Genomic DNA, 19,858 nt, shown 5'->3' on the forward strand with positions numbered 1-19,858 from the left:
TGAGTGCTTTCAAAGAAAGCAAATGTATTTTTAATGCAGCCTGTTTTCATTAAAGGTAATAGACTTCTTTTAAAAACGAAAGATTCCTTTTTCGTTTTTGTTTGTTAAAGAGAAAGAGTGGTCCTGGGGAGCACTCCTCCTCTTAAAACAAAGTTTTTTTGTACATTCTCTTAGTTTGTGGGTAAAGGGGTATTTTTAAGTTTCAGGGTCAGTTTTTAGTTTGTGGGTAAAGGGGTTTTGTGAGGTTTCAGAGTCAGTTTTCAGTTTGTGGGTAAAGGGGTATTTTTAGGTTTCTGGGTCAGTTTTTAGTTTGTGGGTGAAGGGGTATTTTTAGGTTTCAGGGTCAGTTTTTAGTTTGTGGGTGAAGGGGTTTAGTAAGGTTTCAGGGTCAGTTTTTAGTTTGTGGGTAAAGGTGTTTTGTAAGCTTTCAGGGTCAGTTTTTAGTTTGTGGGTAAAGGGGTATTTTTATGTTTCTGGGTCAGTTTTTAGTTTGTGGGTAAAGGGGTATTTTTAAGTTTCAGGGTCAGTTTTTAGTTTGTGGGTAAAGGGGTATTTTTAGGTTTCAGGGTCAGTTTTTAGTTTGTGGGTGAAGGAGTTTTGTAAGGTTTCTGGGTCAGTTTTTAGTTTGTGGATAAAGGTGTTTTGTGAGGTTTCAGAGTCAGTTTTCAGTTTGTGGGTAAAGGGGTATTTTTAGGTTTCAGGGTCAGTTTTTAGTTTGTGGGTAAAGGGGTTTTGTGAGGTTTCAGAGTCAGTTTTCAGTTTGTGGGTAAAGGGGTATTTTTTAGTTTCTGGGTCAGTTTTTAGTTTGTGGGTGAAGGGGTGTTTTTAGGTTTCAGGGTCAGTTTTTAGTTTGTGGGTGAAGGGGTTTTGTGAGGTTTCAGAGTCAGTTTTCAGTTTGTGGGTAAAGGGGTATTTTTTAGTTTCTGGGTCAGTTTTTAGTTTGTGGGTGAAGGGGTGTTTTTAGGTTTCAGGGTCAGTTTTTAGTTTGTGGGTCAAGGGGTATTTTTAGGTTTCAGGGTCAGTTTTTAGTTATAGGTGTTCAGGAAAAACATAAATTAAGATTCTATTTAAATTAAATTTATTACATTAAATTAAATTTCATTATATTACATTATTCATTTTTTTACATTTGATTTACTATAATAATTTATTATTATTTAATGTCCTGCAGTTACTTAAATTAATTGTTATTTGGAGTTGGAAGAGTAAATTTAATATGTTCTGTGTCCTGCACTTACTCTAATTAAATGGTGAATGCTGTTCTAATAGTAAATTAATCACGGTTTTTGAGAAGCAATTACCTAAAGTAAATGGTTATTGGAGTCGGAATATTAAAAAATTTAATTATGTGTCTTTCAAATATTGATATTATATGTATATGGGTGTATGATTAATAATTGTTATAACTTCAGTGTATAGTATGTTATTTATTTACATGTGGTATATAGAAATAGATAGAACATTACAGTTATAATACATTTGCTAAAATACATAATAATGATTTTGTCATAGGTAATACAAAATAATGACACCAGTTTTCTTTTCTGTATATTTTTTTATTCAACACTTGAAATATACGATCACATATACATTTTATCAAGCTATGTTTGGTATACATATAAACAAAAAAGGAGGATAATGTTCTTTGAATAATCACATTTTTGAGTAATTTTCTTGACAAGTAATTTTAATTTGTAGAGAAAAAATTGTTAGTTCACATAATGCAATGTATGATATTATACATACATAATACAATTATTGTTTCTTAATAAAACATCAAACATGTGTAATGAAAAACATAAGTCACAAATTTTTAATACATATTGTGATATACTGATGATGATATTAACATATGAACACTTTTAAATGTTTAATAAAATATAAATATCCTAATGAGAACATGTACATCATCATCAATGATTCTTTTAACATTACAATATTCTTATGTATGACTATTATTATTAATAAATACGTTTTAATAATAACAATTTTCACATATTAGTCATATTGTAAACAATTAAATCTGATAAACAAATACAATATTACATATTTAGTTATATAATAATTTTAATAAATATTACATTAAATATTTATATATTTTCATACTTAATGTAATAAATATTAAAATTATGTAATATATAAATAATATACAGCCAAAAAGAATTTCTATTTACAATATACTATACAATTTTTTTTACAGTACACATAATTTCGAGCCATATATATAACAATAATGGACATTTATAGTAGTACTTTTCACAGTTACATATAATTTGGCTTGTTTATTTTGTAACCACTCTTTGTCTTTTTGCGTTATTTTGGTAAAGGGAAAGTCGCGGTTGGAAGCAGGTTCACTTTTGAGTAGGTACGATTCTACTTTTATATTTTTAAAGTAATGTAAATTAAAAATAAAGGTTATATTTTGTTAATTTGGGGTTGGTCATTAAAGTATGACTATTTACATATAATGGAGTGGAATTAATACGTATTTTCGTTCACGACTTTTTGAGCCATTTAAAAAAATTGGAGTTAATGAGTATGTGGTATAATTTTATTAAAATAAAAATTAATAGGATTTTTATGTTTATATATTATGGGATACTCGTTACTGTTATGTCGGTGGGATTGTTTAGCTGTTTTTTTTTCTCGTATTTTGAAACAGCTATTTCCGTTTCCGAATTTTTTGGGGGGGGGAAAGGAAGTGTGTTTCAGTTGTTAGAACGGAGATGATTTACATTCTTCCTTTATATTTTCAGTTCTGTGAAATATTTTTCACACTTTAAGATAACAGTCGTTATTTTAAATGGCATTTAAATAGTCGTTTAATTTGGATGATGGAGAGTTTTAGCAGAGTTACAGAAAACATAAATAATGATTTCTTGGATTAAGTCTTTGATATTTACACATTGTATTGTCGGTAAAGAATTATCTTTATGATGTTTTATTTAAAGGTAAGTTATAAATTTATGTTATTTTATTTGGATGGAAGCAGTTTTTAAAAACAAATATTGTGATATAATAAAGTAAAAATATTTTTGCGACCAGTGCAGTATTTTGCAAATTAACCTTTGTGCAATAATATGAATATAATGAGGTAGGTCCAAAGTGCAACCTATCGCAATTAACAGTTATCACAGGGATGGTGGCCTGCTAGGTTCAGAAGACCACTATGTCTGTGAGTGCTTTCAAAGAAAGCAAATGTATTTTTAATGCAGCCTGTTTTCATTAAAGGTAATAGACTTCTTTTAAAAACGAAAGATTCCTTTTTCGTTTTTGTTTGTTAAAGAGAAAGAGTGGTCCTGGGGAGCACTCCTCCTCTTAAAACAAAGTTTTTTTGTACATTCTCTTAGTTTGTGGGTAAAGGGGTATTTTTAAGTTTCAGGGTCAGTTTTTAGTTTGTGGGTAAAGGGGTTTTGTGAGGTTTCAGAGTCAGTTTTCAGTTTGTGGGTAAAGGGGTATTTTTAGGTTTCTGGGTCAGTTTTTAGTTTGTGGGTGAAGGGGTATTTTTAGGTTTCAGGGTCAGTTTTTAGTTTGTGGGTGAAGGGGTTTAGTAAGGTTTCAGGGTCAGTTTTTAGTTTGTGGGTAAAGGTGTTTTGTAAGCTTTCAGGGTCAGTTTTTAGTTTGTGGGTAAAGGGGTATTTTTATGTTTCTGGGTCAGTTTTTAGTTTGTGGGTAAAGGGGTATTTTTAAGTTTCAGGGTCAGTTTTTAGTTTGTGGGTAAAGGGGTATTTTTAGGTTTCAGGGTCAGTTTTTAGTTTGTGGGTGAAGGAGTTTTGTAAGGTTTCTGGGTCAGTTTTTAGTTTGTGGATAAAGGTGTTTTGTGAGGTTTCAGAGTCAGTTTTCAGTTTGTGGGTAAAGGGGTATTTTTAGGTTTCAGGGTCAGTTTTTAGTTTGTGGGTAAAGGGGTTTTGTGAGGTTTCAGAGTCAGTTTTCAGTTTGTGGGTAAAGGGGTATTTTTAGGTTTCTGGGTCAGTTTTTAGTTTGTGGGTGAAGGGGTATTTTTAGGTTTCAGGGTCAGTTTTTAGTTTGTGGGTGAAGGGGTTTTGTAAGGTTTCTGGGTCAGTTTTTAGTTTGTGGGTAAAGGTGTTTTGTAAGGTTTCAGGGTCAGTTTTTAGTTTGTGGGTAAAGGGGTTTTGTGAGGTTTCAGAGTCAGTTTTCAGTTTGTGGGTAAATGGGTTTTTTTAGGTTTCTGGGTCAGTTTTTAGTTTGTGGGTGAAGGGGTATTTTTAGGTTTCAGGGTCAGTTTTTAGTTTGTGGTTCAAGGGGCATTTTTAGGTTTCAGGGTCAGTTTTTAGTTTGTGGCTGAAGGAGTTTTGTAAGGTTTCTGGGTCCGTTTTTAGTTTGTGGGTAAAGGTGTTTTGTAAGGTTTCAGGGTCAGTTTTTAGTTTGTGGGTAAAGGGGTTTTGTGAGGTTTCAGAGTCAGTTTTCAGTTTGTGGGTAAAGGGGTATTTTTTAGTTTCTGGGTCAGTTTTTAGTTTGTGGGTGAAGGGGTGTTTTTAGGTTTCAGGGTCAGTTTTTAGTTTGTGGGTCAAGGGGTATTTTTAGGTTTCAGGGTCAGTTTTTAGTTATAGGTGTTCAGGAAAAACATAAATTAAGATTCTATTTAAATTAAATTTATTACATTAAATTAAATTTCATTATATTACATTATTCATTTTTTTACATTTGATTTACTATAATAATTTATTATTATTTAATGTCCTGCAGTTACTTAAATTAATTGTTATTTGGAGTTGGAAGAGTAAATTTAATATGTTCTGTGTCCTGCACTTACTCTAATTAAATGGTGAATGCTGTTCTAATAGTAAATTAATCACGGTTTTTGAGAAGCAATTACCTAAAGTAAATGGTTATTGGAGTCGGAATATTAAAAAATTTAATTATGTGTCTTTCAAATATTGATATTATATGTATATGGGTGTATGATTAATAATTGTTATAACTTCAGTGTATAGTATGTTATTTATTTACATGTGGTATATAGAAATAGATAGAACATTACAGTTATAATACATTTGCTAAAATACATAATAATGATTTTGTCATAGGTAATACAAAATAATGACACCAGTTTTCTTTTCTGTATATTTTTTTATTCAACACTTGAAATATACGATCACATATACATTTTATCAAGCTATGTTTGGTATACATATAAACAAAAAAGGAGGATAATGTTCTTTGAATAATCACATTTTTGAGTAATTTTCTTGACAAGTAATTTTAATTTGTAGAGAAAAAATTGTTAGTTCACATAATGCAATGTATGATATTATACATACATAATACAATTATTGTTTCTTAATAAAACATCAAACATGTGTAATGAAAAACATAAGTCACAAATTTTTAATACATATTATGATATACTGATGATGATATTAACATATGAACACTTTTAAATGTTTAATAAAATATAAATATCCTAATGAGAACATGTACATCATCATCAATGATTCTTTTAACATTACAATATTCTTATGTATGACTATTATTATTAATAAATACGTTTTAATAATAACAATTTTCACATATTAGTCATATTGTAAACAATTAAATCTGATAAACAAATACAATATTACATATTTAGTTATATAATAATTTTAATAAATATTACATTAAATATTTATATATTTTCATACTTAATGTAATAAATATTAAAATGATGTAATATATAAATAATATACAGCCAAAAAGAATTTCTATTTACAATATACTATACAATTTTTTTTACAGTACACATAATTTCGAGCCATATATATAACAATAATGGACATTTATAGTAGTACTTTTCACAGTTACATATAATTTGGCTTGTTTATTTTGTAACCACTGTTTGTCTTTTTGCGTTATTTTGGTAAAGGGAAAGTCGCGGTTGGAAGCAGGTTCACTTTTGAGTAGGTACGATTCTACTTTTATATTTTTAAAGTAATGTAAATTAAAAATAAAGGTTATATTTTGTTAATTTGGGGTTGGTCATTAAAGTATGACTATTTACATATAATGGAGTGGAATTAATACGTATTTTCGTTCACGACTTTTTGAGCCATTTAAAAAAATTGGAGTTAATGAGTATGTGGTATAATTTTATTAAAATAAAAATTAATAGGATTTTTATGTTTATATATTATGGGATACTCGTTACTGTTATGTCGGTGGGATTGTTTAGCTGTTTTTTTTTCTCGTATTTTGAAACAGCTATTTCCGTTTCCGAATTTTTTTTGGGGGGGAAAGGAAGTGTGTTTCAGTTGTTAGAACGGAGATGATTTACATTCTTCCTTTATATTTTCAGTTCTGTGAAATATTTTTCACACTTTAAGATAACAGTCGTTATTTTAAATGGCATTTAAATAGTCGTTTAATTTGGATGATGGAGAGTTTTAGCAGAGTTACAGAAAACATAAATAATGATTTCTTGGATTAAGTCTTTGATATTTACACATTGTATTGTCGGTAAAGAATTATCTTTATGATGTTTTATTTAAAGGTAAGTTATAAATTTATGTTATTTTATTTGGATGGAAGCAGTTTTTAAAAACAAATATTGTGATATAATAATATATTTATTTAGTCTTTTTAGAATAGTGTTAAAATATAAATTAGACTAAATAAATATTTTTATATTATATTAAAATATGTGTTTTATTAGATTAAGGATATTGTTTGATCTCTATTAATTAATTTAGTTATTGCAATTAGTTCAATGTTTTGGCTATCATTTTTAAATATTCCAGTCCTCTTGTTGTCGGATATAGTTGGACTTGCTGTTGAAGATATAAATACATTTGAGCAGTTTGTCTAGAGAGTTTTGGTTTCAGTTGTATGACAGATTGCTGCATACGTAGTTCCTGAAAGCTTTGCTCTTTTTGTATAGCTGTGACTAGCTTGTGTAATGTGGGTGTTGTACGTCCAGTAGAAGAGAGGAAGGCATTGTGCCAACCTTCAACAGCATTGTTCGTTTTTGCCTCTTGGTTGAGTGTTGGTAGATAGACATTCCACCAGGGAATTGCAAATTTTGGCTGGCGTCTGTGGCCTGACCTGTGTAGTCTTCCTACCCAGTTGTCCTCAAAGTAATCTAAAAGTGGGGCGAGTCTTTGCTCATTTTGGGTGTAGAAAGGACTTTCAATTAACAAATTGTAATGTTCGGCCACATCAGTTACTGGTGCATATGCCAGAGCAATGAGATGTTTGATTTGGTATGCAAAAGTTATATTTGTTGCATACTCAACACTAAGGGCACATTTTTATAAATGTCTCCAGAGACATTGATTGAAATGAAAATAACATCCTTGAATGGATGTGTGTTGGTAAGTTTTCAAAATAGAATTAATCATAGCTTGCTCGAAGTCTATGATGATTTTCATTGGGAAGTAATCAGAAGTTTGTTCCTTTATTTTTTGTAAGATTTCAGAGTAAGTTGTGGCTTGTTTGTTTGGTAATAAACAATATATGAAGGGGATACAGGTATTATGATATTGCCCATGAATTGTGTATAACTGGTAGAAAGGTTTTGGGCATATAGAAAAAGTTCCATCCATCATCCAAGTAGTACTTTCAGTTAATTTTTTTATATTGTTATTAGTTGCAAACATTATAATTCTTTTATCCTTGCTATGATTATCATAAAAAATAAATGGCTCGTCATTATGAGTAATTACAAGCTCTGGCGGAATTATGACTTCTTCAAAAGTTTTAGGAGTTGGTATATTGGGTCTACTTGCTTTTTTTGTTCTTGCTATTGTTCTTTTAATGGAAGCAATAGATGGTAGTTGACCTCTTGCTTCTTTGGGAACTTTAGGTAGTAATTCTTTAAGAATTACGTTGGTAGGTAGTTCTGATCTGGTACTTAATTCCTTGATATTCTCAAGAGTGGATCTCACTTCTATTTCCGAGATGTTTGGTGGGTGATTATGTTCAGTGGTATTTATAACACTAGTTTCCCTTGTTGTAGCACGGCCATAGCATTTATTGGAGTAATATTTTGTACACTTCCAATTCACTTTAAGGTCTTTTTGTTTCTCCTGAGTATAAATGTAGCCCATATAGCATAACAAAAATTTGCCTTTCTGAGATGTAATAAATGTTGCATCATCAGTCATTCTTGAGTTCTGGTATCTAGAAAAGTTAATATACAAATATTAATATATTCAGAAATGTATAAAAGATTTTAAATAAAGCTAGTATTCTTCTAGTAATTTACTTACCAGCAGTAATGTTCTATTTATCGAAAGTAGATGCTTGTTCAGTTTGATGTTGTTCTTCTATTGGCACGGTCTGTAGAGAAATAAATAAGTATGTTATAGGATAAGTTACTATTTGTTTTTTGGTAACATTTTTTTTACTTTATAACGTCTCTAAAAATAGTTTAGTTTATTTGGATTTAAACAGAGAAATTTCCAAGATTATACTAACAGATTGATAAAAAGAGTCATTTTTATTTGTAGCACATTCTATAGAGTTTATAAAGACTACTTATGTTTTATTTATCAACTTACCAAGATAATTATAGTAGTAGCAGAATGTTTGTTCTTTGATGTGAATTATCTCTTTTCTGTATTTTTGAGTTCTGTTTAGAGAGAAAGTTGATGAAAATTACTAATGCGTTTATATGTTATATAAATAATACACATTTGTTCTAAAGCATTGTTACTTATTTGCTAAAAAGAACCGGGGATGATACCTGTATTATGAGTTAAAGCACAAAAAAACATATTTAAGAACAGGAAGATTATAGTAACAGATGCATAAAAAGAGTCACTTTTATTTCGAGTACATTATATAGAGTTTATAAAGACTAGTTATGTTTTATTTGTGAACTTACCAAGAGAATTATAGTAGTATCAGAATGTTTGTTGTTTGATGTGAATTTTCTCTTTTCTGTACTTTAGAGTTCTGTTTAGAGAGAAAGTTGATGAAAATTACTAAAGCGTTTATATGTTATATAAATAATGCACATTTGTTATAAAGCATTGTTACTTATTTGCTAAAAAGAACCGAGGATGACATATGTATTATGAGTAAAAGCACAGAAAAACATATTTAAGAACAGGAAGAAAACATTTTTTACACAACATTGTAATGTTTTTTCCTCAAAACATTCTGGCTTCACACTATGTATTAAGATTTACAGGCTAAGAAACAAAGTAAAGAGTTTTAAATTAGGCCAATAATTGGCAAATAACGTTAAGTAAATGTTAAACATATGTAGATACCTTTTTTAAATGTAAAGTGTCCTGTATCTTGAAGTTGAAGTATAACTTTATTTGTTTGTAGAGTCTGTTTAAAGGTAAAGTACATAAAGAAATAACAAATTAGTTTACAAATTTTGGTCTATAAGTAATAGCAAAATAACATTAGATTTTAGTAACAGAGCTATATGATTACTTACTTGTAGTTTCAGGACGAATTTTCTTGCAGAGAAGAATAGAGATGGTGCTCCCAAAATTGGCAGTATGTGGTCACGAAGAATATTTCCTGCAACTTGTATGGCTGTTTGTGATTGGTTTATATAGTCTATGTGTAATTAAGTTTGCTATCTGATTGGTCAGATATGTAAAGACGAGTTACTATTGGTTAGTTTGAATTTTTTTTAAGTTAAATATTTAAGATATATCTTCTTAAATAGTTTATGTTGAAGAATTGAAATGATATATTTATGTAAAAAAAAACTTTTGTAATAAATTAAGATTATGTAAAATGAGTACTAAGTATTAAATAAGTATGTTTACAACGAGTTTATATAAAAATTTCGTTAGTTGGCGAAAATAAATTTTCGTACACTAAATGTTACTTAATAATTTGAAAATACATTAGTGAAGTCATTTGAAATGTGAGTATTACTTAGATAATAGATTTATTGGTGTTATATATAAAAAAAGGAGTATTATTTAGCTATCGATATTTTGATATGGACGAAATTAGTGCTATCGAAATTTTAGTAATCGATATTATTGTAGTGTGTTATATGTAGTATTGAGTGTCGATATTATTGTATTCGAAAATAATGCTAACGATATTTCTGTAGACGATATTTTTGTGCATCGATATAGTTTGCTCGATATTATTGTAGTTTACATGTTAAGTATAGGGTGTCGATATTAGTGCTAACGATATTAGAGACTCGATGTTATAGTAGGTCGATTTTTTAGAAATCGAAATTCTGTCAGTGATTCGGCAAACACGTTACTACTCCATCATGGGGCGGTCTGTAAAATTTCAATATTTTGCGACCGGATTTCAGCTGCAAGCCATTGCTACATATGATACTGATTCGGAATTTGGAAGGGATACCTACAACACATCTCTTCCAGATACAGAAGGCCCGATTCACAGAACTAACTTAAGACTAAATCCTAAACTTACTACTTTTGGTATACACAGAAGTTAGGATTTTGTCTTAAGTTTGTCCTAAGACAAAGGTAAGACAGACTTAAGACAGACTTAAGACTAAATCCTAACTTAAGTCTGTCTTAAGTCTGTCTTAAGTTTGTCTTAAGACAAACTTAAGACAAAATCCTAACTTCTGTGAATATCAAAAGTAGTAAGTTTAGGATTTTGTCTTAAGTTAGTTCTGTGAATCGGGCCCAATCAGTATCTATTTGTAAGAACATTTAGCAATTTGAAGAAAAAAATCTAAATTGCTAAATGCATTTAATACATAGCTAAAAGGGTTTTAGTGTTCGCAACCCCACTGAGTTTCCAACTCAGAGGGTTTGCACATGCTAAACCCATTGTACATCTAGCCCAGCAGCACAAATGTGGTGTAGGTCCGGACTGATATATTACAAGTGCATTATTTCCTATGGCACTTGTAATCCCACCCATCGTACTCTAAGGGCCTGATTATGAGTCTGGCGATTCATGAACCGCCAGACTCATGGGGCGTGGCGGTGGGGGTCTCCAACTGCCCTATAGCAACTAGGGTGGTTGGACCACCAGTGAACGGTTGCAACCGCCAGGGATCAGAGATCCCTGGGGGTGACGCTGCGGCCTTGAGGCCACAATATGCTTGGAAGGACCACGACAGTCCCGTCAAGCATATTACGAGTTTTCTCTCCGCTAAGGTTTTCAAGGTGGTTCCATCTCCATGAAAACCATGGCAGAGAGGAAACAAAGGGGGCTCTACAGGGCCTCCTGTTGCCTCTGGGCCATGGGTTGAACGAGGGGGGATACAGGTTGTGCCCCCATGTGTGCATGCACCCCAGTACCTGCTTAGCAGGGACTGTACCAGTCCATGCCGTGCAGGTACTGTTTTGGATGTACCCATTGCAGTGTCTATTTCAAATGCACCGCCGACGGAACGCCAAAGAACTGCCCGCCACTGACTGAAAAAGTCATAATCTGGCAGGCGGTGCGTACACAGTTTCAATGGTCTGGGAGGGTGGACCCGTGAGCTCACCACAAAAATCATAATCAGGCCCTAAGAAAGGCCCTCAGTCTTTATAATGGTGAAGACCAAGCAAATCAGGGATGTAAAGAAACTCTAACATATTACATTATTGTCCCCATGAGACAGCCTACACAGGAAAATAATTCCATATGAATCTACAAACCAGTACATACTGGACAGACTTACAATTTAGAACATTCTTTTTTTTTGAATACGTGCTGATTGTCTAAAATACAATTCACCTTAAAACTAAATATATTGTGTTTATTTTGAGAGTGTTAAGGAATTGTAGTAAGGATACTTGACTTAAGCTTTGCAAACCAGAGGTGTCTCCTTTGTGTTTACTTTTCTTACTATTATATTGTTATTATATTGTTAAAATCGATTCATAGTCAATGCAAAAGTGGTCAACTCGTAATTTTAAATTACTTGGTGATGCAACTGTGCATGCCAGTATACTTGTGAGCAATTTTTAACTCAAGTGGAGCAATTCTAGCTTGCATATCCAGTAACACCTCCCTCATTTCAATATCTATTGTCATATTTTTCTTTTCCTCATTCCCAACACAGTATTGTGTGTTCCCTAATTTGCTTGGCTCGCCTCTTTAAAGTTCCTGGAAATACTCCATCTATAACCATGATATCTGTGTCTCCTCTTGTGTTGTAGAGCTCTAAAGACCATTGACGCCCTGGCCTTGAAGCTTCAGTTCACCGGGCCGTCTGTCAGCATTGGGTCTCGGAACCTGGCCCTTGGAGTCTCTCATCTCAATGCCTCCTCCTACAATGGTTCCTCCTTCAGCGCTGGGCAGCAGAGCAATGTCACGGATTTGCAGGTATTCCGCTCTGACAAAAGCACCTGCGTTCTGTTTTCCGTTTGCGACTCTTACATATGATGGTGCTAGTCTTGGGGATCATGGAGGCCGTAGTAGGACTACCTAGTAAACTGAAGTGTATCAGGTGCACCTTCCGTTGAACCCCTTACTTGTCCTTACCCTAGTCTTGTAGCATCAAACAAGAAGCGTTAGAGGTGGGGCAATGGCACAAACTTGGGATGTCATCAATAGTCAACAGGTGTTAATCATGGCATTATAATGAGTGAACATTCATACATCAAACCCTTCTCAAGTGGCCACCCGGTGGTGTCCTTCTTGCCATATTTCCTGTTGTCAGTTAAAATTTCTATTAAGAACTTGGCCTTGTGAGGCAACATCATAAAGTGGTATGACATTTTGCTTCTCTTGACTCCTGCCGCTATTTGAACTACACCAGTGCAACTTGGGCGTCCGCAAGGAGGGGGTAGGGGGGGGGGGGGATTTGCCCCCTTCAGATCCTGGATTTTTCACTTGCCCTTTAAAAACCAGATGGCGCTGCCTGTGTAATATATAGCAGCGCCATCTTGAAATGTTATTAATTATGACACCCCCCTCTGAAAAAATGTCTGCGGACGCCCATGCAGCGCGATCCGCTATTTCGGTCTCAAGATGAATTAGCGTTCTGATGATTCATTCAGTAGTATATGCTTTATGAAGACAAATGTTGCTCCCCAGAATCTAGGCACCTAACAACTTACAACCTGTCCCGAGCATTCTTTTTACACATCATTACTGCCTCGTGCTGTTGTCCAAATGGTTCAAATGAAGTAAAACAGCATACCAACCACCAGAAAGCAGTTTTTGTTAAATACAATTCCAAAGAATGAAATTCCAAAGACTGCCATTGAGTCATCCGTAATCCTAGCACAGGGGTGTCGTACCTTCTCTACAATGCACCCTTGTGAGTCTTTACGTTTTTACACCAGGCACAGCAGCCACTTAGCTGGGCTCCTCCGCGCCCTGCTGTCAAAGACATGAGGGGAGAGCGCATTAAAATCAGACGAAGGCGCTATCTCTGAACTTCGGTACAGCACTGACTCCTCCCGCCTCGCTGCTCCTTGCTGCCTTGCTTGTGGGACATGGCTGAGCGACGCGGCCCACCCTCGCAGGTCAAAGGCACTTGTTTTTCTTGGGCCTTTATCGTCTCTCGACTGCGTATGTTTTTCTTGCGCACTCCTCTGAAACAGGTTCCGAACAGGGTTGCATTTACATGAACTTGGCTTGCGAGGCGATTAGCAGACGAAAGGAAACTCACCCTTCTTACAAATCCGCACTTGTTTTTTCTTCCATAAATTGTTTAACGCGGAAGCTGCAAGCTCTGATAAGCAGATCCCGTGCCCCCAAGGCGAGAGATTGACACGTTTATTATCATGAGGCCGAGACACCGGTCTTGGGCTGTTAGTTATACATTGTTCGCTATAGGCAGTGCTCGCAAAGGAAACTTCACTTTCACCGAACGTGTAACTCAAGTTCAAAGATGAGGTTCAAGGTCGTTGTGGTGCGAGGGGTAATGGACGCATTAGCAATGGACTGCTGCTGGGCACACACACATCTGCGGAGTAGCCATGCTTTTCAATGAGCGAGCCTTTCATTAGCTTCAGTGCTTAATAGTCAACGTGAAACAGGCGCAGGGTTGTACATCTCAAGAGCGGGCTGTACATCTCAAGAGCGGGCTGTACATCTCAAGAGCAGGCTGTTGGCGCTGCTGAATGCCGGGCAGGGCTCAAGTCCTAAAAAAAGAAGTGGGGGGACTACCCTAGTTAGGCAGTATGCAACTGACATCACAGCGCACGACATCACGTTGCATGATTTTACGGTGCACAACATCACTGCACATGGCATCACAGGAACTGACATCATAGAAAGTGGCATCACAAGCCACGACTTTACAGGAAGTGGCATCACAAGAAGAGACATCAGATCTTCACACTAACTGACATCATAGAAAGTGGCATCACAAGCCACGACTTTACAGGAAGTGGCATCACAAGAAGAGACATCAGATCTTCACACTAACTGGCATCATAGAAAGTGGCATCACAAGCCACGACTTTACAGGAAGTAGCATCACAAGAAGTGACATCAGATCTTCACACTAACTGACATCATAGAAAGTGGCATCACAAGCCACGACTTTACAGGAAGTAGCATCACAAGAAGTGACATCAGATCTTCACACTAACTGACATCATAGAAAGTGGCATCACAAGCCACGACTTTACAGGAAGTAGCATCACAAGAAGTGACATCAGATCTTCACACTAACTGACATCATAGAAAGTGGCATCACAAGCCACGACTTTACAGGAAGTAGCATCACAAGAAGTGACATCAGATCTTCACACTAACTGGCATCATAGAAAGTGGCATCACAAGCCACGACTTTACAGGAAGTAGCATCACAAGAAGTGACATCAGATCTTCACACTAACTGACATCATAGAAAGTGGCATCACAAGCCACGACTTTAAAGGAAGTGGCATCACAAGAAGAGACATCAGATCTTCACACTAACTGGCATCATAGAAAGTGGCATCACAAGCCACGACTTTACAGGAAGTGGCATCACAAGAAGTGACATCAGATCTTCACACTAACTGACATCATAGAAAGTGGCATCACAAGCCACGACTTTACAGGAAGTAGCATCACAAGAAGTGACATCAGATCTTCACACTAACTGGCATCATAGAAAGTGGCATCACAAGCCACGACTTTACAGGAAGTAGCATCACAAGAAGTGACATCAGATCTTCACACTAACTGGCATCATAGAAAGTGGCATCACAAGCCACGACTTTACAGGAAGTGGCATCACAAGAAGTGACATCAGATCTTCACACTAACTGGCATCATAGAAAGTGGCATCACAAGCCACGACTTTACAGGAAGTGGCATCACAAGAAGAGACATCAGATCTTCACACTAACTGGCATCATAGAAAGTGGCATCACAAGCCACGACTTTAAAGGAAGTGGCATCACAAGAAGTGACATCAGATCTTCACACTAACTGGCATCATAGAAAGTGGCATCACAAGCCACGACTTTACAGGAAGTAGCATCACAAGAAGTGACATCAGATCTTCACACTAACTGACATCATAGAAAGTGGCATCACAAGCCACGACTTTACAGGAAGTAGCATCACAAGAAGTGACATCAGATCTTCACACTAACTGACATCATAGAAAGTGGCATCACAAGCCACGACTTTACAGGAAGTAGCATCACAAGAAGTGACATCAGATCTTCACACTAACTGACATCATAGAAAGTGGCATCACAAGCCACGACTTTACAGGAAGTGGCATCACAAGAAGAGACATCAGATCTTCACACTAACTGGCATCATAGAAAGTGGCATCACAAGCCACGACTTTACAGGAAGTAGCATCACAAGAAGTGACATCAGATCTTCACACTAACTGACATCATAGAAAGTGGCATCACAAGCCACGACTTTACAGGAAGTAGCATCACAAGAAGTGACATCAGATCTTCACACTAACTGACATCATAGAAAGTGGCATCACAAGCCACGACTTTAAAGGAAGTAGCATCACAAGAAGTGACATCAGATCTTCACACTAACTGACATCATAGAAAGTGGCATCACAAGCCACGACTTTACAGGAAGTAGCATCACAAGAAGTGACATCAGATCTTCACACTAACTGACATCATAGAAAGTGGCATCACAAGCCACAACTTTACAGGAAGTAGCATCACAAGAAGTGACATCAGATCTTCACACTAACTGACATCATAGAAAGTGGCATCACAAGCCACGACTTTAAAGGAAGTAGCATCACAAGAAGTGACATCAGATCTTCACACTAACTGACATCATAGAAAGTGGCATCACAAGCCACGACTTTACAGGAAGTAGCATCACAAGAAGAGACATCAGATCTTCACACTAACTGGCATCATAGAAAGTGGCATCACAAGCCACGACTTTACAGGAAGTAGCATCACAAGAAGTGACATCAGATCTTCACACTAACTGACATCATAGAAAGTGGCATCACAAGCCACGACTTTAAAGGAAGTGACATCACAAGAAGTGACATCAGATCTAAAGCCCTCACATATATGTTTCGCAGGTCTATCGTGTGTACGTTTGAGCGCATTGTGTGGATAATATCACAGCGAGCAAAGGAAGATACTATGTGACTTCTACACCTTGCAATCCCCCAGTTTTATGTAACACATCCAGTACATTCATTTAAAAACTTGTATAATGTATTGTACATGCAACATGCACATGTTGATTTAAAGCGCTCTGACACCCTGCCTTGGGATGAGTAGGGCTATACAAGAAAAAATAGTGATACTTAAATTATTTCACCCCCATCTCAGGTGTAGTAAGCTCTATATAAATGCAATTTGCTTTGTTTAAATACCGGGAAAGACCAACACATCTGGCATTCTTACAGTGCAAAAACAACAAGTGATGGACTGAATGTGGATCAATGTCACACACTCCCCCAGTCAAAAGATCTGGTCCATCACCTGTTGTTTTTGCATATTCTTACAGTGCATGCATATCTCCTAAACAGGGACTGAACAAAGTGAAAAGCTGCCTCTCTTAAGTATGTGTGAAGTGCTAACAAGGTGTGAGACTTTGTTTTCCTTCAGCTGCATTTGCATCAGGTGTGAGGCTCCTGACTGCTCCCAGCCATGAGACTGGAACATCAGGAGGCCAAATGACACTTCAAATTCGGCCTTTGTTATGGGCTCAGCAGGAGCCCTGTTCCGTCCCCACCTGCGCGTTGTTGTGGAACGATAGCAGACAACAACAGTGCAGGTGATGCTGAAAGTGTCCCAGTGTTCCGAATTTACACCGGGATGAGTTTAGCACATTACTCAGAGGGGCCCAAAGTCTTGGCAGGGTAGACGGCGTTCACACTGTGAAAATAGTGTGAGGACGCCGTCCACCAGCGTGTACCCCCGACTCGTCCCCTGATGCCGGGGTTGCAGAATACCAAAGCTGTTTAAAGCCTTGATTTCACCTCAGGCCTCTTTTTCCACCACTCAACACTTCGTGTCTCTTCACCTCGTTCTTGCGGGTTCTTTTTCATTCTTGTTTTGTTCCCTATGCCGCTCTTTTCCTGTCTTATTCTTCCTCTTTCTTTTTTCCCCTCCACTGTCTTTCTTTAATTTGCTGTTGGTTAAAGTTTGATAACGAAAAGTAAGCCTGAACGCCAAAAATGAGTGCCAGTCCCCAACACCTGTGAACATTGGCACAAATGAACACTGGCTTCCAGAGGCCAAACACATCTTCTACAAGAAACCAGTAGCAGAATACAAAACGTCACCAGACAGCCAGAGGTACAATGAGGAACTCGCTCCTGCAGTTCTTTTGCATTCTCGCGGGAAAGAGCCTAATTTTGTGTTCATTTAGTAGTGGTTTTAAATATCATCAAAAACAATGTTCCGACACAACCATTCCAGGGTACTACCTTTTGGTACTGTGGGTCAGATGTTACAAGTACTGCAAATATCCCTCGTACTTGCGCATGGAGGGCGATCTCTTCTCAAAGGTGTTGCTGCTAGAACCTTGATGGTTCAGTACCAGTTCCAGCAATCATCGGTTACAGCAAAACGAAACCTCCGGTTGGAAGAGAGTCAGAGTTCTGGAGGACATAGTCTGCCAGATGTGCCCAGTGGCCAGGCCATCTCATTTTGAGTTTTACATCTTCTTTTAAAATGGTAGCTGGAGTTTGGTTGCTATCTCAGGTTTTGGGCAACAGCCTTCCAAATATTAAATCCAAGTACATTGAGCATTCTTCCTCCATCTTTTTCCTTTTTGGCTTGTCATGGCATATTAGGGTAGTATATTACTCCTGAAATTCCGGAGAGGTATGAAATTAAAGGCTAATTTTAAAAGGTAGAGGGCACCTCTATGTTATATGTTCTGTGTATGGTGCCCAAAACTTTGAACCAGATACTTTGATGTACTGGAAGTAGGTGAAAGGTTCCAAGGCCAGGGTGATATGCTCAAATGTTGGTAATTCATGAGAACCCTCTATCGCTCGTCCTGAATCCTATGAAGTTTTTGGGTTTTTGTTATTGTCAGGTTGGCACTTATAATGTCACAGTGGTTCAGCCTTTGCTAGGAATCTTCTTAGTTGCACCTTGTGGGTTGAAATGAGTAGCTGGGCCACTACTCCAAACATGGCGTTGGAGTTTAACCCCTTCGCTGCTCATGACGAGCTCAGCTCGTCATGAGGCACGGTTGAGCTGTGCTTATGATGAGCTGAGCTCGACATGGATAAAGACAACTCTGTGAGTCCAGCACTGGGGGGGGGGGGGAAACCCCTAGCAGCCAAGGTGTTAAATTATTCAACAACTTTATAATCTGGGAGTCAAAGGACGATTATTGTAAGGACTGTTGGGTTTTTCACTTTTGAAACTGCAAGTTCTAGATATGGGGTCCTGTGAAAGGTAGGATTAATCTTTCTAGAATCCATTTTGTTCAAGTAAAGGAAATTTTCCATCATCCAAAATAAGATATGTCTAAGAAATGTGGTGATACTTCCTCCCTTAGCTCATTCGCTACTCAGCTCAATCAAGTGGTATTTGATGGGCCACCATGTCATGGGTACTGGTGATGTTGAGGAAAATAAAAGTATTAATTGGTCTTTCTTCTGGTTTTTAAGGAGGGTCTCACAGATGTCTTTTAGTGGTTTACAACCCTTTTGTTGATCTGAATCCTTATTGGTGGTGATGGAATATGTTTTCCTGGAGTATCTTTGTGACCCTTGCCATAATTATATTTTGGAATTATATCTTGGAGCATCGCATTAATAACACAGACCATCACGATCTTCAGAGATCTTCTTCAGCACATCAGCAACTGTGCCATGGGAGAATACAAGGAAAACTACACAGATTTAAAAAAGGTTACGGAATGGAAAGAAAAAAAACATAGTTAAATTAAAGTATTGTCCCATCTGCCCTCACACTGAGGTCCACTGCTTTTTAAGCTTATGCACATATATGGTCAGACAAAACTCCCACTGCAAAAGACCTCTATAGTTTATTATAGAGGGTGCAGGGGCAGCCCACCACTAAGGGTTGTCTGGCTCCCTCCCTTTTCAATTCATGAGTGTCTGTCAGGCTGAGAAAAGCCTAGCAGGCACTCACCATACCAGGGCCAGGCAGCTAGGCACTTTGTAATTGCTAATGCACAGCTACTGAGCCAAGCTTTGCTGCGTTGAAGATTTCATAGCCCTGAGGGCATGTCCTCATCAGCCCAGCAAAACCCTGTGAGGTCCTCTTCCTCATGAGAAGGGGGGGGCATCACTGATAGAATCAGACCTGGGTGCCTCAGGTTGAAGCCCTGAAGTGCCCAGCCCTGGCTGTTTATTAGTAATGCCTCGTAACAGCGTTGGAAGTCTTACTGACCCTACCCCACTCTGTGAGGAGTTAGGGAAGGTCCTTCTCTCATTGGCTGGCCCATGACAAGGTCAGTGCATGAGAGGAAAGGTTTTCTGTATGTCCCTTTCTTTCCCAAACCCCGCAGGAACCACAGAGGCCTTTCATCTTATCCCCCCCGGCCCCTCAATTACACTGCTGCAGCCTGGTAA

At 36.6% G+C, this 19,858-nt stretch overlaps 1 protein-coding gene across 3 annotated transcripts in view; it reads left to right on the top strand.

Annotated features, from left to right (window-relative positions):
- The window catches only part of ADGRG6 (adhesion G protein-coupled receptor G6), a 653,874-nt gene that overhangs the window by 463,066 nt on the left and 170,950 nt on the right, over positions 1–19,858 (top strand). For all 3 annotated transcript variants that reach the window (XM_086927164.1, XM_086927162.1, XM_086927163.1), the window contains one exon: positions 12,057–12,222. In XM_086927164.1, coding sequence (XP_086783290.1) covers positions 12,057–12,222 — 166 coding nt within the window. The remainder of the gene's footprint in view (positions 1–12,056; positions 12,223–19,858) is intronic.

This window comes from Lissotriton vulgaris, chromosome 6 (assembly GCF_964263255.1).
Source record: "Lissotriton vulgaris chromosome 6, aLisVul1.2, whole genome shotgun sequence".
Classification (NCBI taxonomy): Eukaryota; Metazoa; Chordata; class Amphibia; order Caudata; family Salamandridae; genus Lissotriton; species Lissotriton vulgaris.